The sequence below is a fragment of the Mycteria americana genome, chromosome 7 (assembly GCF_035582795.1).
Source record: "Mycteria americana isolate JAX WOST 10 ecotype Jacksonville Zoo and Gardens chromosome 7, USCA_MyAme_1.0, whole genome shotgun sequence".
Lineage (NCBI taxonomy): Eukaryota > Metazoa > Chordata > Aves > Ciconiiformes > Ciconiidae > Mycteria > Mycteria americana.
In genome coordinates, this window is record NC_134371.1 from 60,729,303 (window position 1) to 60,754,395 (window position 25,093).

The 25,093-nt window shown below is 43.7% G+C and overlaps 1 protein-coding gene across 1 annotated transcript in view; it reads right to left on the reverse strand.

The window, feature by feature from the left end:
• The window catches only part of TRABD2B (TraB domain containing 2B), a 300,442-nt gene that overhangs the window by 106,430 nt on the left and 168,919 nt on the right, over nt 1-25,093 (reverse strand). Inside the window, exon 4 of the mRNA XM_075508725.1 lies at nt 12,838-13,012. Coding sequence (XP_075364840.1) covers nt 12,838-13,012 — 175 coding nt within the window. The remainder of the gene's footprint in view (nt 1-12,837; nt 13,013-25,093) is intronic.

Sequence of the window (25,093 nt, forward strand, 5' to 3'; positions counted from 1 at the left end):
TACAGCTCTCCCTCTCCCACAACAATGAAACCTGTGCCCACATGAGTTTTCCAGAGCTGGTGGCAGAAGGCTTTCTTTTCCCTTAAAGTCCATCCCAAGGCATGATGGAAAGCACTCGTGTGTCAGTCTTCTGCTTGCAATTTTTCCTCAGGACTAATAAGGCTCTTCCATTGGCAGCAATGCAAAACATTGCTCAGGGAGCTCTTAGTACACCGAGCAGCTTGCTCAAGGTCAGGTAGAGGTAAGGACAAAACACCCTGAATTCTTGACTCCTGCTCTCAGGGTTCAATTAATCCCACTCATCTGAAAGTCAGGCATCTGTTGGAGGCCAGTCTTCTAGGTTTGCTCTGTAGTCAGTGGAAAGATGTCTCTAGAGGGCAATTCCTTCCATCTTAAAATACGCATCTGAGATAAGTGGGAGGATTTGTCCTTTGGGGGTTTGAAAAGAACCTGATGATCTTACACAGATGATGCACTGAACTTTCAGACACCTAGAGTTCAAGAGGAAGAGGCCCACCCCAACAGTTATCACTGTTACCAAGATACTAGATATATAATTTTCAACCTCAAGGAAAAAAAAAAAATAGAATTAAGAACAAACTCTGGCTTGGTTTTTCTGATCCCCATCTGTATTTTTCTCTGGAAGGGTTTCAAGTACTGTCCTCATCACAATGTTTTCTGAGCATCTTCTCCAACTGCTAAGTGACAACCATCCCCTTGTCTGATAAGGTAATGTTGCAAAACTGCTTTCCTCCAGGTCATGCTTTACTCTTTCCTTTGTTTCTTAATTTTGTTCCCCATTGCCAGTGAGCTGTTTTGGCTCTCAAGGGAATGACCTTCGCTCTGGGGAAACTGTTGCTGAACTCTGCACACAGGAATGCCGCCCCAGGCTGCCTCCTGGACTCCTAAGAGTTTCTGATGCTCTCTTCACCCCTTGGCTACTTAGGAGCATTTTTGGGCATGGTTGATGGCACACTTGGCCAATTAGCAGTAGTGAGGCTGCACAGTTTGAGTGCCCATGACTCATTAGGTTTACAGAGAGTCCTGGAGCCATGCCTCGCTCACATTTACAAACCTGTTCCTTGATATTGCTCTGGCCTTGAGAATGAACACCTCATTAGAGGGCAGCCCAGAGGTAACATGTGGCTCCTGAGATACTCTAGATAATAACTTTTACTCTAAACATCCTTGTTCTGTTCAAACCATGCCATGACTGATATATGGACTACACGCCACATCCTCCCGCATGCAGAGGAACCAATAAAGTGCAGTTGCCTACAGAGATGTGTCTCACCTCCCTCTCCCATAGGGATTTTCTGAGATCTAATAAAAGCTGAGCTCATGCTGTGCTCTTTCAGTGGATGAGCACTATGAATTTCTTTTTCTTCTATCCAATCACTTATTTTCATGAAGCATGCAAGAACTTATTGTCTTGGAGACTCTAGCCATCTGTCAAGTTTGGTTATAATCAGCCAACAGATGAAAAATTTACGAGGGGGAAAGACACATTCACACACACCTATATACACACACGCATACTCACAAACACCGTGATTGCTTAAGCCTCATTTCCTTAGGAAACCAGATTAAAAATAGCATTGATGTCAATAATGAAGTCTTTATTTCTTTGGCAGACTTCTGTTCCTTTTAAACCAATCCTCCCAGTGAGAGGTACTGCAAAATTTTAAACTGGAACCAGACCAGATCGCTAAGTGATAAGAACCTCACAGCAGTTTCACGGTACCTCAAACACCTCAAGGAAAAACGCAAAGTGAATGTGAATTCTGTGTAAATACTGAAAACTGGTGCCGAATTTCATACTGAGTTAACCCAGTGGTGGCATTTGATTTTTCTCTCCAGTTACCTTCAGTGTATAAATACAATTTTTAAAAGTTTGCAAACCTCAGTATTTAAGGTATTTCCCATAATAAAGTACAGAAAAATACTAAAGAAACTCAAGTTATTTATTTTAGATACAAGTCACGTAGGTTTCAGTCCTGCAATATTACTCCCAGAAAATGATGGAGATTTCACTTTTCTGCCAGGGATAGATCCAAAGCTGAACTGCACCAAAATGTCGTGTTTAGATTAAAAAGGTGTTTGGAAGTTCTCTGGCAGAATAGTTTTCAGTTGATAAATAACAGTTTATCGAATCAAAGCATTTGGTAGGTCTCATTGAATATCTCTTGAAAAAAACACAGTAAGTTCCAAGACGGATTCACCTGGCTTTTTGCTTATTCACCTGCCTCCTCTTTCCCACTGCTTGCCTGGAAGTTGATAGGAGCAAAGCCTGGTAGTTCTGAAATCTTATTTTGCCATTTTTCAGTTCACAACTCTTTAGCAAACTGGCCTACCAAGAGCTAGACCTCTGCGGCTACCTCCAAGCCAGTCACCTGTGGGCTTCCAGCAGCCACAGCTCTGGACCTTCTCCAAAAAGCGGCACCCCAGTACCAGTGCAGCAGTGCTCTCCATTTTTCCTAAGAATTCCCATATTTTGAAATTTTGTTACTAATCTTTTTAAAAAACAATTGAAACAGCAACATTTTCCATGGATTGGAGTTGCTTCTCGCCCCCCATCAGTCAAGTCCAGACTCAGGGTTTTGTTAGGTCTATCGCACAGAACAGAAAGGGAACCGAGATTCAGGCATGATCCCAAACTTTTTCCAATTTCAAATGGCAGCTTAGCTATTGGACTTGGGTTTGAGCCCAGTTTTAGTTGCCACCAGAGCAATTTTGTCCAACAGACCTCTGCTGCTTTCTATAGGCCTCTATAAAATGGCTGAACAGTGGCAGAGTTTGTGTTTTGAATGTCTACAAGAGGTGAATAACTAAGGTTTATGACATCTCTTCTTGCTGGCTGGAGCTCTAATTATTTCCCTTCTGCCTCTCTAAGTAATTCTATCTTCACTTTACATTTCTGATATTTAAATATTTTTTTTGGACGGAGGTATATTGCGCACACATTTTCTTTTCCTTGACAGGTCTCTTCTGATCTACTAGAGAAAATAACAATGGAACTGGGATTTAGTCGGCTTATAAAGAGGGTATTGATGTTTTCCAGTAATGTGAAAGTAGCAGCCTAGATTAAAGAACTGGAATGACAAATAAATGTTGTCTCATCCAGGTGCACACGCCAGTCACCTTGATGTCAGTTGCAGAACTATCATTAATTCAGTGAGAATAGGATCTGATCCCAAATCCATAAATCCTTTCTCAGCGAGTTCGCTCTGACGGTATTCCTGGCATAACCGTGACCAAGAAAACCTGGAACTCTCACAAGAACGCCCAGTTTAATGAGATTTCCAGTCCCAGTTTCCATACCAGTAAAAATCCTCAAGAAATCCACATAATTTACAGCCAGGCTTTTTAAGGCTTTCAGTTTCACATCTACTTTTGCAAAACAACTAACTCTAGCCAGCAGTCATGCCCTGTCTCTCCAGTCCATCAAGGAGATCACCGGTTCTTCTCCATACGCTGTCCTCCTGCAACTTGGCCCTAAAACTGGTCAGAAATGGCTTGAACCTGTAGGATACCAACAACACAACCAGTACAAACTGGTTCCTTGCTCTACTAAATTCCCTTCCCAGCTCCTGCTCTCATAGCCTGAGGCTCTGGCAGGGGAGCTGCAGGGGATACAGCTATGGTGGTCTAGGATGCCTTGGGACAACTCTGCTCCTCCACTGGAGGTAAGCACCCAGGCAGGAGGGGCAGCAGAAAGGAACATGAACCCATGTCAGCCCCATCAACTTGCGTTAACGTGAAACACTACTGAAGGATTTGGGCTAGCGTACCAGACTCTGAATTTAAGGAAAGTGAGTAGCCGAATTTCCTTCTGCTCTGGGACAGCAACACGCAGCAGGGCAACTGGAAGTACACTCGGGTGCGGAGACAGCTTCATCACCGCAGGTAGCACACAAAGGTATCCCAGCCGAGGTAAGATCCTTGGATCCTTTGCAATCTGTACTCTATTTGCCTTTTCATATGAGCATCCCACAGAAACCCCAGTGTTAGAGGAACACTGCCAGTCTTTGGGTTCTCCACATTGCCCTTTTAAAATCTTCCGAATTGCACTGTTAAAGCTGGTTGGGGATTTTGTGATGAGACAGTTTTGGGGTGGAAAGTGATGAATTGTCTGGCATCCATATATTGATTTCAACATGCCTGTTATGAAATCTATAGTTATATGGGACCTCTGCCTGGTCTTCTGAGAGCTTGCAGGGTGGCCTGTGAATCCACAGCAAGTTCTTGCGTGTGTGTGGGGGTGAAAGAGTATTTCATCCCATGTTTAAGCCCATTCCTGTTCAGCAGAGTGCTTAAGCCTGGGTGTGTAAATCTCTCATGATTCTTTGCAGTTCTGAAAAGAGAAAATTTCCTGAATTATGTCTACATTTTTACATCTCAAATGTTGAAGAGAAATACAGCAAGGGCATAGCCAAAATCTCTATATTATAGGACAGGAGGGGCCAATATAGCTTTCTTTTCTTTGAGAACAGGCAGGCAGAATTAGACTTATACAGTAGAACTTGGCACAGGTATAATAATAAATAGGATATGAAAATGTCAGGGACCCAGAGGAGCTGACATTAATGTATGCATTTCTTTAAACCAAAAATCCTACTGCGTACAGGCAACTTTCCCCATTCATCACGGGAAGAATTACACCAGAGATGGTAAACGTATACGCTGCGGTTTGCAAGGCCCATTTTACTTGCTTTTAACATTTACTTGAATACCTGCAGCAAGCAAACATAAAGGCCTGGATTTGGGGCCGTACCCTACTTCAGTGGAGCAGCGGTGAAAGCAACGGTGAGAAGTGGCCAGGCAGGACTTCCTGCTGAGCACAGGGAATTCCCCACTGGACCAAAGGGTCCAGGAGAAGAAGCAAAGTGCAAGCCCAGTTACGTGAATCTGTTCTTTCACTTGCTATGAGATTAATATAACGAGATCAGTATCTTATTATGCAACAGGAGTTTTTTCTTAAATCAGAATTACAGGGATTGGCCTTCAGAATGGTAGTTCCCTTTTCACAATAGGGTAGTGCAGGCACGTTTATTTTGGCCTCCCTAACTCGGGTGCTCTCTCTTTGCCGATTTAAACTTCAGGTGAAAAGCGAATATTCAGAGGCTTCCAAACCTCCATCTGATATAAGATCAATGTACATAAAAAGTCACTCTGATTTTTTAAAATTTTATTTTTATTTTAAAAGGCTACAGGCTGGATTTGCACTTGGAACAAGCTTTTCCCCAGTGGAGTATCTCCTGATTTACAACAGAGAGTCTGAAAAGAGGATCAGGCATTGCCTGTTTAATGCAGACTTTTAAATGAATCAATTACATGGCTTTGGTCAAAATTAGCATGCAAGTATATTTTTAAAAGCAAAGTGATACTTTGCCTTAAAAACTAATAGTAAAAGAAGTCCATACACAAAACCAGCCCGACCTCACTATGAGCATCTGGATGCCCAAATAAACACGAGCAGAGGGAATTCTAGCATCTGCAAACTGTTAATTCACCCTTTTCTTCTCTTTTGTAGGCTCGCCAAGTTCAATCTCCTGGTCGCCAACTTCTCGCTCCGCTGAGACGACCCGTTGATGAACTGCGCTAGTGATGTCAGTAGCACCACTAATCAGTGTTGGACCAGGACGCCTGACCCAGGGGATAAAGTCTCTTTATATTCCAGCCTGCAAGTGTTTTCTTTTTTCTCCTCCTTTTTTTCTTTTATGTTCCTACAGAGGATCCAAGACAAAGACTGGAAATGGGAAAGAGATACACAATTCTGGAGGACGGAGGACTGGACTTCCGATGCCAGGCTGAATTGGTTCTCAGCAACACAACAGTGGGTGTAACTTTGTGCCCGATTTGCACGGAAGATTGCATCAGTTGGGACTGCAAAACAGCTATTTGCATATTCAACATCTGTAAATCCCAAGTCCTCAGTGTGCAGTTGGACGGCAGCCTCAAGGCATTTCCCTTTTGAAAAAACACTTTCAAGTAACATATGTGAACCTGAGTGCCAGATCTGGTGGCAGGTGCTAATGGCTTTCACAAAGGCTCTCTGGATTTTAATTACTTGCATTTAAGCTGCATATAGTATCCATCACTTCCTTTCCTTTCCCAAACTACTGAGTAGAAATATGGTTTCCAGTAACAAAAAAATCCCACCTCCACCTCCCTCTATCTTCCCCCCCTACCCAAATTCAACAGCCATCATGTTCCATCTCAGTTGTGGTCACCTTTTTAGCCATGGATGAAGCATGTTCAAGACAGCTGCATCATCTGGGTGCCTCTCCCGGTACTCTTTAGTTTATGGAGAAAAATAAGCACATCTCAGTGGTGATCCAGACCACGCAAGACCTGAGTCATCTTGGAGATATCTGTCACTCACTCCAGAAGGTGAAGGGTGAGCCTCTTCCTATCTTTGGTATCTCTAGTATCTAAAATGATGTGTGCTGAAATTCCCCTTGGGAATCCTCTGTAGAGACGACAAAAGGGAAAGAGCTGGAGCTGAGGACTAGGAAAAGGAGATTTTATATTCTCGCTGTGCTCTCACACCAACCCCATCCTACAGAAAAATTGCACAATTCTCTCTTTCGCTAGTGAAAACACAGCAACCCACTTCCGAGTCCCATTATAAAGAACCACCAGATAACATTTACAAAAGACTTTGGAAACAATACGTAACATTATTGTTTAGGAGACTGGACTAGATGACCTTAAAGGTCCTTTCCAACCCCAGCTGATCTATGATTCTATGATTATTGTTAACAGTCTAATTCATGATGATCACAATCATTACTGATGACGCTGCCTGCCCAACGCTGGCTGAGAAAACTCTGCAGGATGGGGAGGGAATTCACCTGTTCTGAGCATAGAAACAATCAAAATCTGCTTCTGCTGTTCCTACTCTGGGACGAATTCCTCTGCTTTCACAGGAGCACACGGACATCTACAACAGAGCCTGTATCTTTTTTTCTTGCAGAACATCTCAGAAATTTAAACCTAATCCATCAACAAGTAGGTACCTAATCTCAGCCACCTAAGCCTACAGCTGAGCAAAGAGGTTCGACTTTCACACACACCGATCCCCGTTAATACGCACTGACTTCATTAGGAGCTGCGGTCACCAGCCCGCTCTGGCTTCCACCACCCCATGGACAACAGCCCGGGTCTTCTCCGACCTCTCAGATGCAGGGGGCTGCCTGGACCTGGTGGGGTGGGAAAACATGTGCTTTCCTCCACTGCAGGACTGTGGTCCAGAGGCAGTTTGATTCCCCTCTTGCTGTGCGAGATGCTATGGTACTTGCATTTCAACTGTCTCTCTCAGCACTAAAAGAATATTCTCCATGATATATTTATTATTTTAAATAACCAAAAACACTGTCTTAAAGCCTACTGATTTGGCTGCTAATAAACATCATGAACTGGAGCAGCATCCGAATTTCTGAAGCAGTAAATCCAGCCCTCAGCTACAAACCTGACAGCTCTCATAAAAGAAAGAAAGAAAAGCAAGTAAGTAAAACATCCTAAGGAAATTATCGTTCAAATTAACTGCAGACATAAATTTATCCATCTGTTATCATAAGTGTTACTTGAAAATTATTTGCCCATAAAAATGAAATAAACCAGAGTGATTTTCTTCTTAAACATTGACTTCATGTGTATAGCCTTAGTTGCCAAAATATTAACTCTTTTTAACAGCCCTTGTGCTCTTGGCTGCGTCCCTCTTTCTTGACTGTAAACGGACCTTTATAAATTGCCTGAATATATCAGGTCTAAGGCGCTTCGCTGTTATTATGGATCAATAATTTCTAGCAATCCAGGATGGATTTTCAAAACACAAAACCCAGCAAACCTCCAAATTTTACTTGGAAGTACTCTATTTAGCTACCTTTATTCATTCAAAGGGAAAATTTACCATGCCTGTTACCTGAGAAATATCATTTAACTGCACAAACAATAAATGCTGTTTCATTACTAGAGTATAGTTACTGTGAATATAGGTATGGTGAGATTTTCACATTAATTCTGAATACGGTAAACCCTGGCAGGAGAAGAATGAAGTGTACAGAGCTGGGTATAGAGCTGGGTCCCATTTTACCCAAAGCCTGTATTTTTCTTGGAGAGGAAAAAGAAATGAAAGTAGAAAGAACAAATGGCTATTTTCACTTCTGTGTGTTTTATAAAGGAATAAATTAAAAATCTGAACTGCTCCAATGCATTTAAATTGTGAGTAATGCTATGGAAGGCGGGGAAGGGGGAAATCTATTGAAAAGTCTACTTTTTATTTTTAAAAGTGGCAGAAAACTGAAGAGATCCATTTAGAATGGTGTAATTTTTTTGTTTTAATACTTCTGACTGGAACAACAAGAAAAAGTATCTTTCAACAGGATAAAAATGCTTTGCTTCACTTTGTGGATGTAAGAAGTGTTTTATCTCAGCTTGCATGGATATTCACATGCCTGTCCCCTTACCACTCCTTTGTCCCCAGGACTTGTCTGTTCGATGTGTCACGGCCCCGTGCTCAGTTACGGACCAGACTCCGAACCACCTCTCCTACAATGCACCACGATGTCTTTGCAGCTCAGCTCTAAATGGCACACAGCAAAACAGTTTAACTGGGAACTTTACTGGGAACTAACTGGGATCTTAAAACCCAGTTTACAGAGGAGAACAATGACACCCAAGCACTTGGGATTTTGATCAATGTCTGCAAGAAGCGGACCTGCTTTTTCAGAAGTAAACAGAAAAATTCTGTTTTCCCCAAATGCCCAATTTTCTACAAAAAAACTATCAGCTGAAAGATTTTGATCAGCCTTCATTTAAAAGCAAGGCAGGATGAAGAAGGTAGAAATTTTATGTATAAAATAGCTAATAACCAGGCCATAAACATGCAGAGTTGCACAGGCAACTAGATTAACTGCCTGCTATATTCCAATCAGCCCCATAGCCACAGCTTTACTGGGAAATAAGCGTTCTTCAGAAAAACAGCAGTGCTTTTCCCAGGATGACTCCTGCTGCACCCGAGTGGCACTCTGCACCAACTTCCATGCAATTTTTATTTCTTGGACCTTTTTGATCCCTTTCCATCTGAAACCAGTGAGGATGTTTCCATGTGACCTGACCTGCCAGATCTGGTGGGACCAGGGTATGGCATCTTGCCTTACGTGAAGGTTACTTAGATCTGGTGAGAGGAGTTGCCACATCTCCCTCCACCTGCACTCCCCTCCAGCCACGTGTTTTCATCCAGCCAGGTGGGAATTCAGCTTACGCTGGATGAGCTACAGCTTTTCTGATGGTAAAATACATTTTTTGTTACGGGGACAGGGCTTTACACTCTACCACCTTTCAACCCCGAAGGGATTTCTGCCAGTCCAAACCCACGACATCGACCACACTTTCTGCTGACAGACACTGGCAGCCTCCAGCTCCTGCACCACCAGGCAGCCAGGGTATCGTCGTCTTGTTTCACAGCTGAAGCCAGCCATGGTTTTCATCCTGTAAACTACTGCTTTTGGTCACAGTGACCCCTGTGTGTGGGGTTGGTTTTTTTTTTTTTTTCCCCTCCAAACAACAGTACATACTCCTGGAGGAGTCTATATTTTATAGACTTCTTGCTGCCGCAGTCATTGAGAAGGATATGCTGAACCGAACCAGACTGTAATTTGCAAAGACAACTGCATGGATGGGTAGTTCAGTAGTGCCTAACACTAAATTAGTGTAATTGCTTGACTAAGCCAGGAGACACCACGCAAGGTGTCTTTGCATCCATGGCACTGGGATCTTAAATCAAGCTGAGGACGGTGCCCCGACAGAGCAACAGAGCCTCAGTTGCTACATGCAGCTGCGCAAGAGCCAGGTAAAGCCAACTACGGCAGTTTTCACCAGGGCTGGCTCCCCATGGGGAGGCCAGCGGAGGAACCAGGCAGGGCTCTGCCTCCGAGGGCTGTTTTCAGGGTAGGACCCAAGCCCCTTGGCTCCGGTTATACCTGCGAGTTACAGGATGCCACCGAGTCCAAATAAATCATCGTGCAGCTTGGGACTCCCTCCTACAGCAGCCCCGGTCCGTAACATTGCATTTGGTGAAGTTTTTCCGAGGTGCTTTTCTTGTAACAGGCTTATTTTCTTATTTAGGAAAATACTTATTTTCCTCATTTTATTTGCCAGCACAGTTTTATCCAGTTCTTCCCTTCCCAGTAACTATGATGGAGATTATGAAATTTGGAAACCAATTCATAATATACATATATAATTAAATTATTATTCATTCAATAGTTCCAATATCCTCAAAATAAATGGATTAAAGCAGAGATCACGATTAGCGTAAGAACAATACCTTCTGGAGTACATAAGATAGAATATTTTTTTCCACATTATTCCCCCTACATCGTGTTAGTCTTAAATATGCAGAATCTTAGATGAAGTGAAATAACTTTCGCACTGTTCTGAGAGCAAATGCACTCCTGCAGATTCTATCACGCCTGTCCTAACCAAAGGTGCATTCTTAAAATTTTGCACTTCAGAATTCATGGGAATACGTGAATGCCTCAACTTTCATCAAACTTTCATCAAACTTTTCACCCTTCACTTTTATAAAAAGCAAAACCAAACCCTCAAGGTTTTAGAAAACAATTTGAATTCATGACCCAAGCACATACCAAAAAATCTCCTTGAAATTCAAGAAGTAGATACAAGAATGCGAAATACTAACTTTATCTATAAAAGCCATTCTTATAAGTCAGTGCATGGAAAAAAAACCCAACAAAAACAAACCAACAAAAACCCTCAGGAGAAAAACTGCATTTGAATCATAAGAGAAAATGAACTTGCTTGCACTTCGGCCACATAAAAGTTTTGGCACTGAAAAATTAATAATTTTCTCAGTACTTACTGCACAAAGAAAAAAACACCCCAGAGAAGAGAGGAGGAATTAATTGTACTTAAGTAGGGATGGCCTGCAGGGATAGCCCGCTTTAGTGAGAAAGGCCAAAGGGATGCTGGAACAAAGAACCCAAAACAAAAAGCTTTCCTCGGCATCTCCTGTGCCCCAGTTTTCAATAAATCCTCCTGCATGTGTCTGTTCTGTCCTACTACAGTCAGTGCTGGGAAAAAGAAATAACCCAGCAACAAAGGCGGTTTTCAACATCACCAAAAATGGAGATTAAAGGACAAAACGAGACTTGCTTTTCATGAGCCAGCTCTCCCAAGTGATGCTGCCTGGGAGTTTCGGGTAGATGCTCTCCAATGGGGACAGGGAACGCAAGCTCAAACCTCCTACAACTTAGATGCAATTTTCTATGGAAAGCAATGAGTAATTAGCATCCATTTGCTTAATTTCATTTCTGTCATTAGCACATACACATAGCTGCAGTGGATTGGATCCATGACCCATCTAGTCCCAAGATCCTGTCTCAAGCCATGGTCTGTAACTGATGCCCAGGAAAAGCACGTACAGAGCAGGGCAAGTGTGCAATGATGCCAATTTACCCTCCCAGCTCCAGTATATACTGGTTAAGGGACTTCCAAAACTGGAGACTACATCAAAACCATCATATTCAATAATCTCTGACAAACCTCGCTCCATGGGCTAGACAAGCTGTTTTTTATTAATCCCTGTCCAATTATGAACCACCACGATATATTTTCCTACTGTAAAAACAGTTAAGCAAAACTCCTCGGACAGAAATATCAGGCAAGCTTGAGATTAAATAAGCTTGGGAAAATTCAGTCTGGATATACTCAAAAAATAAATAAATCAAAATGCATCTATCTCTGCTAAACCCTGCAGTCTTTAATAAAAATTCCCACTGAAGTGAGTAGCAAAAGGTGAGTTGTTGCCAAAGTTCATAGCAAGAGCCATGGGATGAGAAGCAAAGTTCTGTCAAAAATGAGAAATTGTCAAGGAGAGGGAGCAGGAGGAGCGGATCGGTGCTCGGCATGACAATCTCAGGCTGCCTTGAAAATCGAGGGAGCTCAAAGAGCCACTTAAGCTGGTGCTCAGGATTCTGCTGAACTGGGGCCTGAACAGTTATTATTTATACTCTTATCACACAGAAATGTGAATTCCATTTGAAAGGGAAAAGAAATTAAAAAAGGGAGAAAAAGGGCAGTAGCACATACTGTCGCAGACTCACAGATGTACTATAGACATCTTTGTTCTGCAGACTTCATGGAGAGAATTTAAACAGGCAGAGGGATGCACTGGATTTTTACTTAATGATTTAAAATGATTTAAAATGATTTAGCTACACACATAACTCATGTGCTTGTGCAAGGTCCAAAACCAGCCAGTCTGTACAGACACACCACCAAAGTAGCTAAGTCACCCATCGAGAAAGTCTAGCTACAGCAACCCCAAAAAGTTTGAAACCCCAGGCCAGCACCCTGAGCCACGCATACGTCTATGCCACAGCAAGGTTTGTATTCCCACAGTCACTGCCGTCAGTACCTGGGCTTGCAAATTCAAAGGCACTTCAACCATCTCCTACACCTGCGGCCACAAGCACAACCATGGTGTGAACATAACCCAAGCAGCCCACAGGTTGGGCTGGGAAGGGAACAAACACAACAGCGTGAAAAGCATTAACAGCTTCGTATTTCTACAATCGGATGGAAAGCAAAGGAGTGCAGCCTGTCCACAGCCCGGCTGGACCCAGAGCCACCTCCTACATCAACTCACTGCATTTTAGAAGCAGGTTTAGACAAACAAAAGCCTTTCTACTTCAAAGGGAAGTCCCCTAAGAAATCTTCCAGCAGGACTAGAGACAAAATCCTGACGCATTCAAACCACTTTACTTCCAATCATGATAACTGAGTAAAACAGAAAAATTCATGCTGTACCTGCTCCAAAGGCAAAGAAGAAGCTCTTGTCTGTGTTCTCCCTTAAAAGCGCCATGACTCTCTTCCCCATCCTCTCATTCCTCTTGTAGATGAGCTCCTGTCTGAAGTAGCTGTCTATCTCCTGAGCCGTCACCTGCTCATGGGGTGGGAGTGTTGTGTTGATGAAGTTAGGGACCTGAAATGGAGAGAGAGAGACTGTAGTTCAGGTAACAGTGGTCAAGTAATCCCCAAAACACTGGTTGGTTTAATCTAGCCTTATTTAAACCACTGGAGCATCATTATCATACAAAAAAACCACTAGAGGATGAGAGTTTGTGAGGTTGCTGTTCTCTACAAAGAAAAAACAAATCACCAACCAACACACGTTGTTTTTTTTTTTAAAGCGAAGCTAATATTTTACTAAATGAAACTTAAGTTCATTTTGACTTTTCTCTGTTCCTTCAGCAGGATGTAGTTTTAGGTGTTACATTTGGGTGAGTTACTAAAACCTTTATTCTCTGCTTGTTCAACGCAGTTCATTGGCTATTTAATACCAGAACAAGTCCTGTCATCTGTTCTCAGCCAATGTCACCATGAACTTGAGTAAGGACTGCAAGATTTGGCTTGTATATGCTCCTTTTTTATAACCCAACAGTTAAAAAATAGGAAAGGTTAGCAAATCCAGCCATGGGAAGATGTAAACGTTCTCATCTTTCTTGCAGCTTTAGATGCTATTAGGTCTCACTAGAGAAGTCCATGCATTGCAACACATAAATCCCTGGAACATTCCTGATATTTCTGAGGAAGGGATTTCCACAAGAATGGCTCCTTTGGTCCCTGTTTTTGTGAGGAGAGATGTTCACAGGCACAGAAGAAAGGCTGAAACCCCACGGATCATTCTAGTCAGGGCAGCAGACCCAGGAATGAGCCAAGACCCAAGCTATAATGGACAGACAAACCAAAAGTCTCTGATTATTAGGACAGGCAACTTGTTTTGACACGGTGAGGGTCCCAGGTCTACCATGAGAGTTCGGGAGCCTACGGGCCCTGCAGCAAGAAGCGCTGTAGGTGGGCAGTGTTTGATGACTGCTAACAGGACCCAGGCACCTTCCGGCGATTTTCCGTGCCTCACCACTGGAAAGCAGCTTAAGCTGCAAAATCCAGGTTCAGATTTCTGAGTCCCCAAGTGCATGTAAAGCTGCCAGGATTACCAGTGCTTATCTGAGTCAGTGGTAATGATATTGCATGCGCAGCCCATAAGAGGAACATCCCTCACTGTATTGCAATACTTGATGCAAGGACTCTGTTACTTTGGTTAATTCTGTCTCTGGTTTTCTACTATACCAAATTCCTGTACTCATTTTCTAATACTTGACTTTAGTCTTTGTTTTTCAGCCCACCTCTTACCCTCCCTCTTGGCCACCTGATTTTATCACAACAAGTTTTGTCTCTTCCCACCCTTTTCACTCATACTGCCTCTCTGAAAGCTTTCAGCAAGTCTTATGGAAAGAACTAATTTCCATCATCCCAGTGGCTCTCCTTAAAGCTTTTTCATCACAGCCTCAGCTACAGCCCTCCTAATGTGTGGGGGACCGAGAAGCAGAGATTTCTCACCATGCATTACGCAGAACGACAAGTCTAGGCCTTGCTCTGGATTCCCATCAAAGGCTGTACCCGGCTGGGTGAGCCAGAAATGGGCACCACATCTCCTCAGCTGGGGAATCCCATATGGCTGGAGTTAACACTTCTGCCAACAGCAACCTGCCCTAGCCTGTTGGTCCATGTGGACCAGGTGGACCTTTGATTTTCCAAACGACTTCTCAAACTGCTTTGCCAAATCACCGTATGTCTCACAGCGCGTCCCTCCTTAGGGGTTCAGTTGCATTACCCTGAGTCATTCTTTCCTCTGGGCTTTCCAGCATGGCTTGGCTTCTCCAGTGTATCTTGTGAACTCCACAGAGCATGCAAGTACATTGCACCTTGGACTCAGTTTAGCCCTTTGCCAGCACTCAGCAAATAATAAGTCCCATTAAGCCAGGCCTATCAGAGACATGAGTTTCCTGTTAATACACAAGGAAGCTGCCTCGACATCTGGCAAGAATGTGCATTTGTCTCAAAGGGACACAGGAGGAGTCTGCTGGTGTCGGAGGGGTAAAACGCTGCCGGCTACGGCAGCAAAGGATGTAGTGGCTTCAATTCCTGGTGAAAGGCAGGGAGAGATTTTTACTGTAGGAATAAAGTCTGAGGAACGAGCAGCCGTTTTACACTTGCAGTGACCTCTGCAACGTAGATCAGCTGGTCCACACAGATATCACAAGGCTTTGTATCTCTGTACTGAGGCTCTGTGTTTAATGGAGTGATGTAGCTGAGACAGGAGCCAGGGGAGCCTTCAGAGACTGAAATGGAAGGTGAAATTTTTTGGGAACATCTGAAGGCTCAACATCCACATAAGAGAAAGTCTTCTCTTCCTGGCTTTTGGCTGAAGGGAAGTGAAGGCTTTGAACTGATGGGACCTGGCCTTGAATCACCTGTGATGGTTTGGGGAAGGCAAGGTACGGCATTGCCTGTAAGGACAATCTGCTCTTACACAAAAAAGGGGCAGCAATGCTGGGGGATCAAATGGCTTTGTGCATCCCGCTCCAACCAGGGGAAAGCTCTGATGCTGGAGGTCTAGATAGCCGAAGGACAGCAGTTGTGTTCAGACCTTGACCAAGTGGGTCTTTGCCAAGAAGAAATGCACCTTCCTTCAGCTTGTGCAACGCCATCGCTTGCAACCCTACGTCCACATTCAACCCATGGTTTGTTTCTCCTCTTTATCTAACCGAAAATACAGTCCACAAAATGGAGCCATTTACTTGGCTTTTTTTCCCCTCCCTTCCTTTCTTTCTCTTCTATGAGAAAAAGTTTGCCAATGGCAGAGAGATAAATTTAAAACCAAGGACTGGGTTTTGTCAGCTTTTCTCATGCTTGTCCAAAGAACAAGACAAAGGAAGGCATCACCTCTAGAGGCACATCATCAGCTACAGATCCCGCTGCACCTTGTGCATTCCTGTATTTCTAATGACTGCTCCATCAATGGCAAAAATAAAACCTGCACGTATGTTTCTGCATGTGTGTGGCAGAGGACAGAGATAAATGATTGAATTAAGTATGCCCGTACACAGTAGTGCAACCACACTCTGAGCTATGACACTGGCCCCATTAATCACCTCCTCTCCACCCCGTATCGCAGTTCCTTTCCACGGTCGGTGACAAACACCATGCCTGGCTTCAAGCAGGCAGCTGCTCCTGTTGATTTAAGAAACCCTTTGGATTCCTAACCACCAGACAGGGATCAGGAAGTCAAGAAACAGTCACACGCAATTAGGAAGCTGTTAACTGCAGCCAGGATTTAAGGGGTTTTTTTGAAAAAAGAAAATCTGTTGTTTTAAAAGGATGGGCTAAAGAACGCACCAGAGGGATGCACCTTACCTCTTCAACTTTATCAAATATTTTTGTTTCCATTCAGTGTAAAAAATAATTTTAACATTTTAATGATAGGTATTTGTTGTTTTGAACTGAGAGTGAACAGATGAGACATTTGCTGTGCCAATGGGTAAGGGGCTGACCTCCTGATAATAGCTGAATACTGCTACCAGTATTTAAATGTATAGCGGGGTGGTGATGTGACTGTTGAAAAATCCTAACTTCTAATTTTGCTGTTCATCTAGGAGAGTAGCAATTGGATCAGCAGAAAAAGACAGTGCTACCCATCACCTGGGGCATGCGCACTTTGTAGTGGATATACATGGCAAGACATAAATAGATTCTTTCTGTCCAGAGGTGTTCAAAAGAAAGAATATTTTGTTTGACTGAATCAGCTAGAACTCTTCCTTTTTTCTATTCCTATTTACTTTGGGTTATGGCTCTCCTATGGACAGTATAGATGGACCCCAAACTCAGTCATTAGGTACTCCCTGCATTTCTTAGTTAAGCTTTTGAGGTTAAAGGCAGAGAATATGAGAACAAAAAAGAAGTTAAGTTCCAGCCTTGCAGAAATTTCTTCCCCTCCACAGTGCCTGTGTAATTTTACTTGAGTCAGTATCCCTGATGGAATATATGTGTGGGTAAAGCTCTGCACACACATCCGAGCTCACAGTGCTGAGGGATGCAGGCCATAATTCTTCACCTTTGAAGTCAGTGGGAGCTTTAGGAAGAAGAAAGAGGAAGGATTGTGGAGTGGTTATGACACTACCCTGAAAAAATGGTTCTGTTCCCACGGGTGATACAAATCTCTTGCATGATCACAAGCATGTCATTTCGGTTTAGACCTTCAAAGGAAACTCAGCACTTAACCTCCACTAAGTATCTTTGAAGCATTTGGCTTTATTCCTCCTGTCTCTCAAAAGTCCATCTGTAAAATGGGGACTTTCCAACTTGATGTTACATACAAGGCACTGGCTAAATCTAGCTGTTGAAGGACCCAAAGGAGGGTCCAAAGTCCAAGACGATGCTCAGCAGTAACCTCTCTTCCCAAAATACTTTGTGGAAGGAGGTTGGGATTCTGCTGCAATCATTAGCATAAGAGCTAACGACATACTTTAGCTTAGAAAAATACATCAGCCATATCTCAAGATATGTGCTATGCTGTCAGCTTTGTCTATAGAGACAGAGAGAAAGAAACGGAAAAAAAAAAAAAGAAGAGAAAAGCAAAATATATTGGTGCGGTCTTTTATCACATTTAGGGCTTACTGCCAAAGTTCAGCCGAAAATCCATAAACACCAGACTACATTTAAATACATTTTCTTATTTACTATTTTTTTAATATTTGGACAAATATTCTGGACAGAGGCATGATTCCAGAGTTGTGAATATCTATCTGCAAATAATTTCTTTGGACACATATAAGCACCATCAACTTCGGTTAACATTTTTTTTCCCTGCTTTGGATCTATTGGCTACAGTGGAACTGCTCTAGATTCAGTCCAGTATCAAATCACAATCAGATGTGGAGGAATAGTGTTATCGTTCCTAGTCCTACACACTACATTTCCCAATCCTCTGATAACCTTTTTTAGCCTTGTTCTGTTCCAGTGATGCTAGCCTATTTTTGGAATGTGCATTCAAACTGTAAGATTATGTCAATGAAAACCCACTACTACCAACATTAGAATAAAGGGCTGCGTGCCCTTTCTTGCCTGTGTGCAGGCAGAGGTGGTCTTCAACCATAAGTCTATCTGCAGATGGAGAAGAGGAAGCTGAAATAGAAAAATGGGAAGCCAACCCCTGCCGTGGAAAATGTAGTGATCCTAAAACCTTTCCTGCCATTATCTTCCTATATCTTGGTCTCTTGGCTTCTGAGACTCCTCTCTCCCACTGTCTCCTAATCAGCAGATAACTAATGGCTTTCCAGCCTCACCTCCTGTGCAATGTCCAAACTCCAGACTGCTGCAAGTACAGTATTATCACTAATCCTTGCAGAGGAATCTCTTAATAATAAAACTGCCTTATTTCTCCTTCTCTCCCCAGAGTGTTCACAGGCTAAATAGAGAAAACAGGAGGAGGCACTCCCAGGGTCACAAGGGATGTCTATGGCAAGGTGGAGGAGCGTTGGCCATCAGCTTCCCAAGTTCCAGTCCAGCACCTCAATACAAACCCCATCCATCTTTCCCCAACAGGAGGGCTCAGCCTCCATGCTAGTAATCCTTATCTCTAGTTGTTAGCAGGGAGTTGTTCCCAGATCACGCCAACTACATTAATTTTTTTTAAAACATGATAAAGATTGGGTTCTCTTTATTAGTCTTGTAGTTTATGAGCTTTACATGGGCAGAGGCCAGAAGACAAGTAAGGGATCACGCTTTGAAGGATTTTCCCTGTACCACGCAGGTCAGGAACTTTTATACGGTTGACAGCACTATGCAAGATAAGGATCTCAAGAGCTGACAGCGTGGCTTATGGGGGCTGCCAGGGAGCCAAAGCAGCGTCCCAAAACCCGCTGGCTCCTCCGACAAACCAAACGGCCCTAAATTCACACCAGCCCTTCTTGGGTCAGAGGCTGACATCCGAGCTCGAGTTATCATTCGTTTATGAAGGGAGGATACCCGCCCGTTAACCAGCCCTGACAGGGCATTGTGGTTTTTACTGCACTGCTGCAAAATAAACTGCTCTGGACTCGGAAGACACCTGTTTCCCTCAGATTTATGGACCCTTCTGGCATCTGGGAGAGCAATATCCACTTACTGCAGCCTCTGGTACGGAGGATTCAAATTGTGCAAAGTGAACGGGCTGCAAGAGCAAGCATCTCTTGATGTAGGAGGACGTGGCTGCTGAAGAGATGAAAGCTGCTGCTGACTCAACTGGTTTTCCTCCAGCACTCCTGAGCTTCCATCCTGACAGAGACCTTCGCTGGCCAAGGAGGGGGTGTCTGGTTAATCTGATTTAGTCCAAAGCCCAAAGCTGGCAGCTGCCAAGAAGATGAGATTCCAGCTTGCTATGGAAAAGGGAAACCAGGAAGGAGCTCTACAAAATGGTGTCCAGTTCAAGAACATTGTGATTAACATTGTGATTGCTTTCTTTTAAGCACCAAAATTTAAGGTAACATGTTAGAAGCCTGAGGGGACTGTAAAAGGAGTCTTTGATCTTCAGGATAAGTCAGTTCCATCACTCCTTTCCCAGGGCAAACATCTACCCAAGATGGGACTTGAGAATATATTATAGGCACATTCAGCACATTTTGGAGGTCGTGGTCAGGATAGGTATGTCGATTTGGTGGATTTTGGGCTGCTAAAACTGTTTATTAGAAGCATACCCTGACACCAAACTCAGATACAGACTCCGACTGATTTGAAGTCACAGAAAGCTTAAACGCATCCCCAGTCTGCGCTCATCCAGTTTTGTTCCCACCCCTTCGCAGAAAGCGGAGCAGTTCCCCAGGGACAACTCTCACTGCAGCCAGAGGCTCGCAAGTTTTGCGCACACATCAAAAAGCCAGTTGCACTTCTCCCACCCACACTTGCCCACCAGCCACGCTGCCCGGCCACAGCTGTCCCTGTGCCAAGGAGCCCTTTGGGAAGCGCTGTTGGGATTTGGACCAACTCAGCATTTCCACAGCGGGAATGGATTTTCCATCACGTCACTTGGCTTAGCAGGAATCTGTAGTGTCCCAAACCTCTGAAAGCAGGGAGCAGCCCTGAAAAACTGCAAGGCAAAGGGACAGCCAGCTCTCCCTCGGTGGAAAGTGTGGTCTTGTGAACCAGGGGCCTAACGGAGAGGGGCTTATGAACCCTGAACTGTTTTCTGGCTCCGATTCACTGCAACTGGGATGCGTTGCTGCAGTTTCCAGCATTTCTGCTCTGCTTAGGCACGTCTAATCCTCTCTGAGCTAAAGGCTGATGACTCCTGTCGCTGAGCTGCGCTGGTAAGGCCCCCGCTCCCATCCCACGGGGAGGTGTTCGGGCTCCCCGGGCAGCGGCTGAGGTCGGGGTGTCTCACACCCCCATGCCAGCAAGCCCAGCCCTGCTCTTCTCCTACGCGTTGTTTTCTCCATCTGCTGCCTCAGAGGAAGGGGACACATGGCTCGCTACCCTAGCAGCCTGTCTGCACCCTTTTCCCTGGAAATAGCAATGGCTGGAAGAGGAGGAGAAGAGTCTCCTCGCACAACCCCAGTATTGTAGGGCATCAGAAACCCGCAGAAAATATCTGGAGGAGGATGGAGGGGAAAAAAAAGTAAAAATGCTTTTTGCTTGAAGGGAAGTGAGGGAGGGAAGAAAGTCTGAGAGCACAAGGAGACCCAGTGTAAGAGTAAGCTCATTTCTTGGGACCAGCTGTGGGGAGCCACTTCTGGCTGTGAGCTAATCCCTGCCCACCCACATCACTGCTCGGCATCCACAGACATTGCAGATACATTGCAGTTCACGCCAGCAAGCTTTCTATAATTGGCCTACCCGATTTAAAGCTAGCTTGGGTACCTCTCAGCATGGCGTGGCAACTTGAGTGTAAAAATGGAGGTCTTTGAAATGGGATTTCAAATTAGCGAGCTCACCTCTATGAGTGACTGGAGCATCTAAATTTATAAATAGAGGAAAATTACAAATAGGACGAGACGGGGAGGGAGAAAAGTAGGCTGAAAGCTAGGGAAGTCTCTATGGATAGTGCATGATACTTTTATAAAATAATCCTGCAGATGACACAAAAGCTGTAGGAGTCATTGCTGGCCTGAGTGTAAACTTGCCTGCAGGCAGGGTGGGCCGCAGCCCCCGCAGCGCCTGGACACCCCTGTCCCTGCAGCTTCAGCCCCCACCGCACCCGCGTGGAGACCCTTCCTGGGAGCCCCAAACCCATCCTGCCATTGCTGTTCTCCCAGGCGGTACCTGGCCAAACGACAGCCGTGCGTCCTGCCCGGTTTTACTTTCTCTAGTGCATCTGGGTTGAAAGGAAGCATGTTTTTAAAAAAATAAATAAATAAAGGGGGGGAGGAAAAAAAAAGGCAGAAAGGCCACAGGGATGGGCTGTGCATCTCACAAACAGCTTGGGGGGGGTGGTGGTGGTGATACTTTTATCCCTGTGAAAAAAATAAAAGACTTTCAACAAATCCCTGAGAAGTCATGACCTCCATGTATGTTTCCTATTTGTTTTTCCACACCAGTTAAATAGTTGCTTTCCAAGCACTTAGGAAAAAAAGAAAGAAAAAAAAAAAGAAGCAAGCAACACCAACCCCTCCCCCAAGGCCTCCCTCCCCACCCCAACCCCGTCCCTGCTCCCCTTGGTAGCGATGCCAAAATATGCAGCCGGCCTCTCTATCTGAATGAATGTTTTGATTAAAGAAGTCTTAACAAAACACAGTCAGAACAATGATCCCAGCCTCCCTTCTGCAAGCTTCACCCAGCTATGCAGTGTATATTTAGGACCAGATTACAGGGACCTGTTCATTAATTGAATAAGGATGACAAGCCTGCAGTGTATGCAAATAAAGGTCTGGGTTTCAGCGGGGAGGGTAAATCTTAACTACCTAATGATACTCCCGCCCCATTTAAAACCCCTTTAACACTGGGATTTTTTTGAGGCTAGCTTTCATGAGCTTGCAAACATATGGAAAAGTTCAAGTTTTTCTATTTCCCTTCCAAATGCTTTGTGTCCTTTGACAAAGAATTTTTTTTTCTGTTCTGACACTAAAACCATCACCTATTATATTGCCATGACACCCAAGTAAAGATACTGATCAAAGGGCAAAGCAGGGCAATAAAGTAAAAAAAAATGGGGCCAGAAGGTTTGGTTTTGGGGGTTGGTTTATTAAAGCATTGCAATTCTTTTTCCAAAGGTATTTTTCATTTTGTCTTCTGTTACACAGTGGGAGAACAGCTGGTCAGTAGCGGGTACAAACTCAGGTTTGGTTGTTGAGGGTTCTTCAGTGAGTTTCTTGCCATCCCTGTTTAGTAAGATGTTAGGGAAAGCCTGAATGTTTTTGTGAAGTTTGCAACATGATTTTAACCCAAGGCAAAAGTGATTCAAAAGATATGGTTTGCAAAATATCACACAACTTAGCAAGGAGCAAAAAGTCGGTTAATAACGCAACAGCAGCTGGGCTGGACACGAGACCTCCGGAGCTGGCACTACAAGGCAGTGCTGTGTGTAGAGAGCCCTGCCCTCCTGTTTGATCCTAGCAAAACTCCAGGCTACTCCAAATCCAACCAGCCTAAGCTTTCTAGCCATGCTGGCATCTGGAACAAATTGGACAATGACTCTTGAACTAATTTTAATTTTTTTTTAAGGTGGGGTTGTTTGAGAGGTCTAGTATAGGACGTAAAGATGCAGAACGTCTCCAAGCAAGCATTTGGAAATGGAACAGGGACCAATCAGGAGAAAAATAAGGAATAATTCAGATGAAGTCAGTGAAGTAGAGACAAACCAAGTTATCCTTGAAACTGATTTCTTTGCGTCTCAGCTGGTGTTGCTGTATAAGCCTTGACTTTGGGTTTATCAGCAATCATCTCTCCCAGAGGAGAGAAGAGAAGATCCGGGTCTGACGCCCCCATCAGAGAGCACAACCAGTTTACACTGGAGAACCTGATCTACGGTGTTTGCTACTCAGTAAAATGCAATAATAGTGTCAGATCAAGGAGTGTTGTGTCAAGGAGTGCCCAAGAACACGGCCTTTTTGGATAATGTCTGATACTAATTCTGCCAAGTCAGCAAAGACAACCAAATTGCCCCCTTGTCCCACTTTTTTCCTCCCCCTGTCATAATGAGGTGACGAATACATCTTCTGGATAAAACACAAAGGGAGAAAAAGCATTTTGTACATTCAACCCATAAGATATTGTTTAAAAAACTAACAAGTCTTTCTCATTTCTCTTGAACAAGTCTTTCCAAGAAACACTTCATAAACCAGCTCTTTAAAAAGAAGGGATAGTAAATGCTTTACTGTAAACATACAGCAATGCACAGAAAGCAGCATGCTACTACCTTGAACTCCAAATGTTTTTACCAATCACTCTTTCATACTCTTTTACAGTTTATTCCCTTACTAATAAATACAGGTAGTCAACAATCCTTAAATGTTTTTAATGTAAATCAGCCCTTTTCTGCAGGTGAATATGTTCCTTTTCTAATAACGCAGCAGTCTTTGAAAGAAAAATCTTTGCCTTTAAATGTCTTGTTCCAATTTTTCTCTGACTTTCTCTCCCTCTCCCATTGCTTTCTCCATGGAAACCAGAAAGAGGAAGGAACTTCCAAGGTAAGACAACTCTAAATGCAAACACGTAAAGAAAATTTTCAAGCAAGAACCTATTTCCAAAACCTGTACCATGAAAATTATCTGGGCGTGTTCCAGATTATTAATAATAATAAAAAAATCTCTGCAGTGTTTTCCCCAGCACTGTCATCAACAAGTAGACTTAACGCTCACAATCTGGATCTGTAACCAATTTTCTGAAACACATAAGCCAAAATACAATATTGCTCCAATTTGGAATCCTGTTCTGACATAATATGAAAATTAGACTCTGAAAATTTTGGCTGCACTTCTGTTTTTTTACTTCCAAATGCTCGCAATATACCAAGACACAAAGCTTGTAACTCAGGTGCAAGTGGAAAGGAAGTACGATCCCACCGCAGCAGATCAGGAGCTCTTCTGAACCATGAGAAGGCAACATCTCTCCAGCAGCATCCTGTGCTAGAGCCCGAAGAAGAGAATGTGGGAGACCTCCTCTGCTTGCTATCGGGGCACAAGCGGTGACAAGCACACGTGTTGCCAAACACCCGGGCAGCGTCGGGACTGCCATCGATGTCAGTTGTAACACACACTCGTGGAAGCGTTTACTGACCCTCACCTGGACCCAGAATGAGAACCTCGTGGGACCGGCTCCCTTGGTGCCCAGGACAACCCTGCACTTGCTTCGCTGGAAAGCCTATAATCATTTTCCCTGGAAGAACGAGAGGCTGTGCCAGTTCACCTGCACTTTGTTACAGCTGAAAATGATAAGACGCTTCCAGCGCGTTGCGTTACAATAGCTGTGCCTTCGGTTTATGGATTTATCTTCCTTTGCCCTAGATAAAACTCCATTCCTTGGACAAATTAGGTCTGCTCGTCATTCAACACTCTACCTAATGGTCTCAGCTGTGTGTTTCTGCAGTTATTGAAGCTGGAGCATTCCACAGATAGTCTTCATTGATTTGAGAAGTGAGCCAGAAATCCAGTTGTCTTTTATCCAGAATGAGAACGGGGCAAGTTAATGATGTAATTAGAATTATCAGGACCCTTAAATCTTCAAGGACAGGTTTAAATGCAGGATGACAACATTTTTAAAGGGGTACATAACACAACCTGGCAATTTATAAACAGCAAGTGCATTGTGAAATGATGCACTAAAGCTTTTTTTCTTTAATTTAGGGAGGCTGACTACTGACATGGTGATAGCGTATGGATCTCTAAAGTCTTGTTATCAGGATCATCACATGGTTTTCAGATGGCAAACACTCTGTTTCAGCATGAATCCATGGGATTTTGAAGTTGCAGAGGCAACTCAAGATACGGGTGACGTCATTCTAGTAAGTTATACAAAAAGCTCAGTTATTTCTGATGGACACAGACTGAAGAAGGAGGTACAGCAAGCCCTGAGCACCCAAAAGGGACTGAGACATGTCTGCAGGCTTTGGTGACTGCCAAGCAACTTCATTGCATAGCTTGCTTTTCTGTGTAGGATGAAGCCAACACCTCACCTCTCCTGGCAGTAAGAAGATCATTATACTCAGGTGAGCATAAAGCCCATAAACTGGGGTATTCACTGGCGTAACTTGATT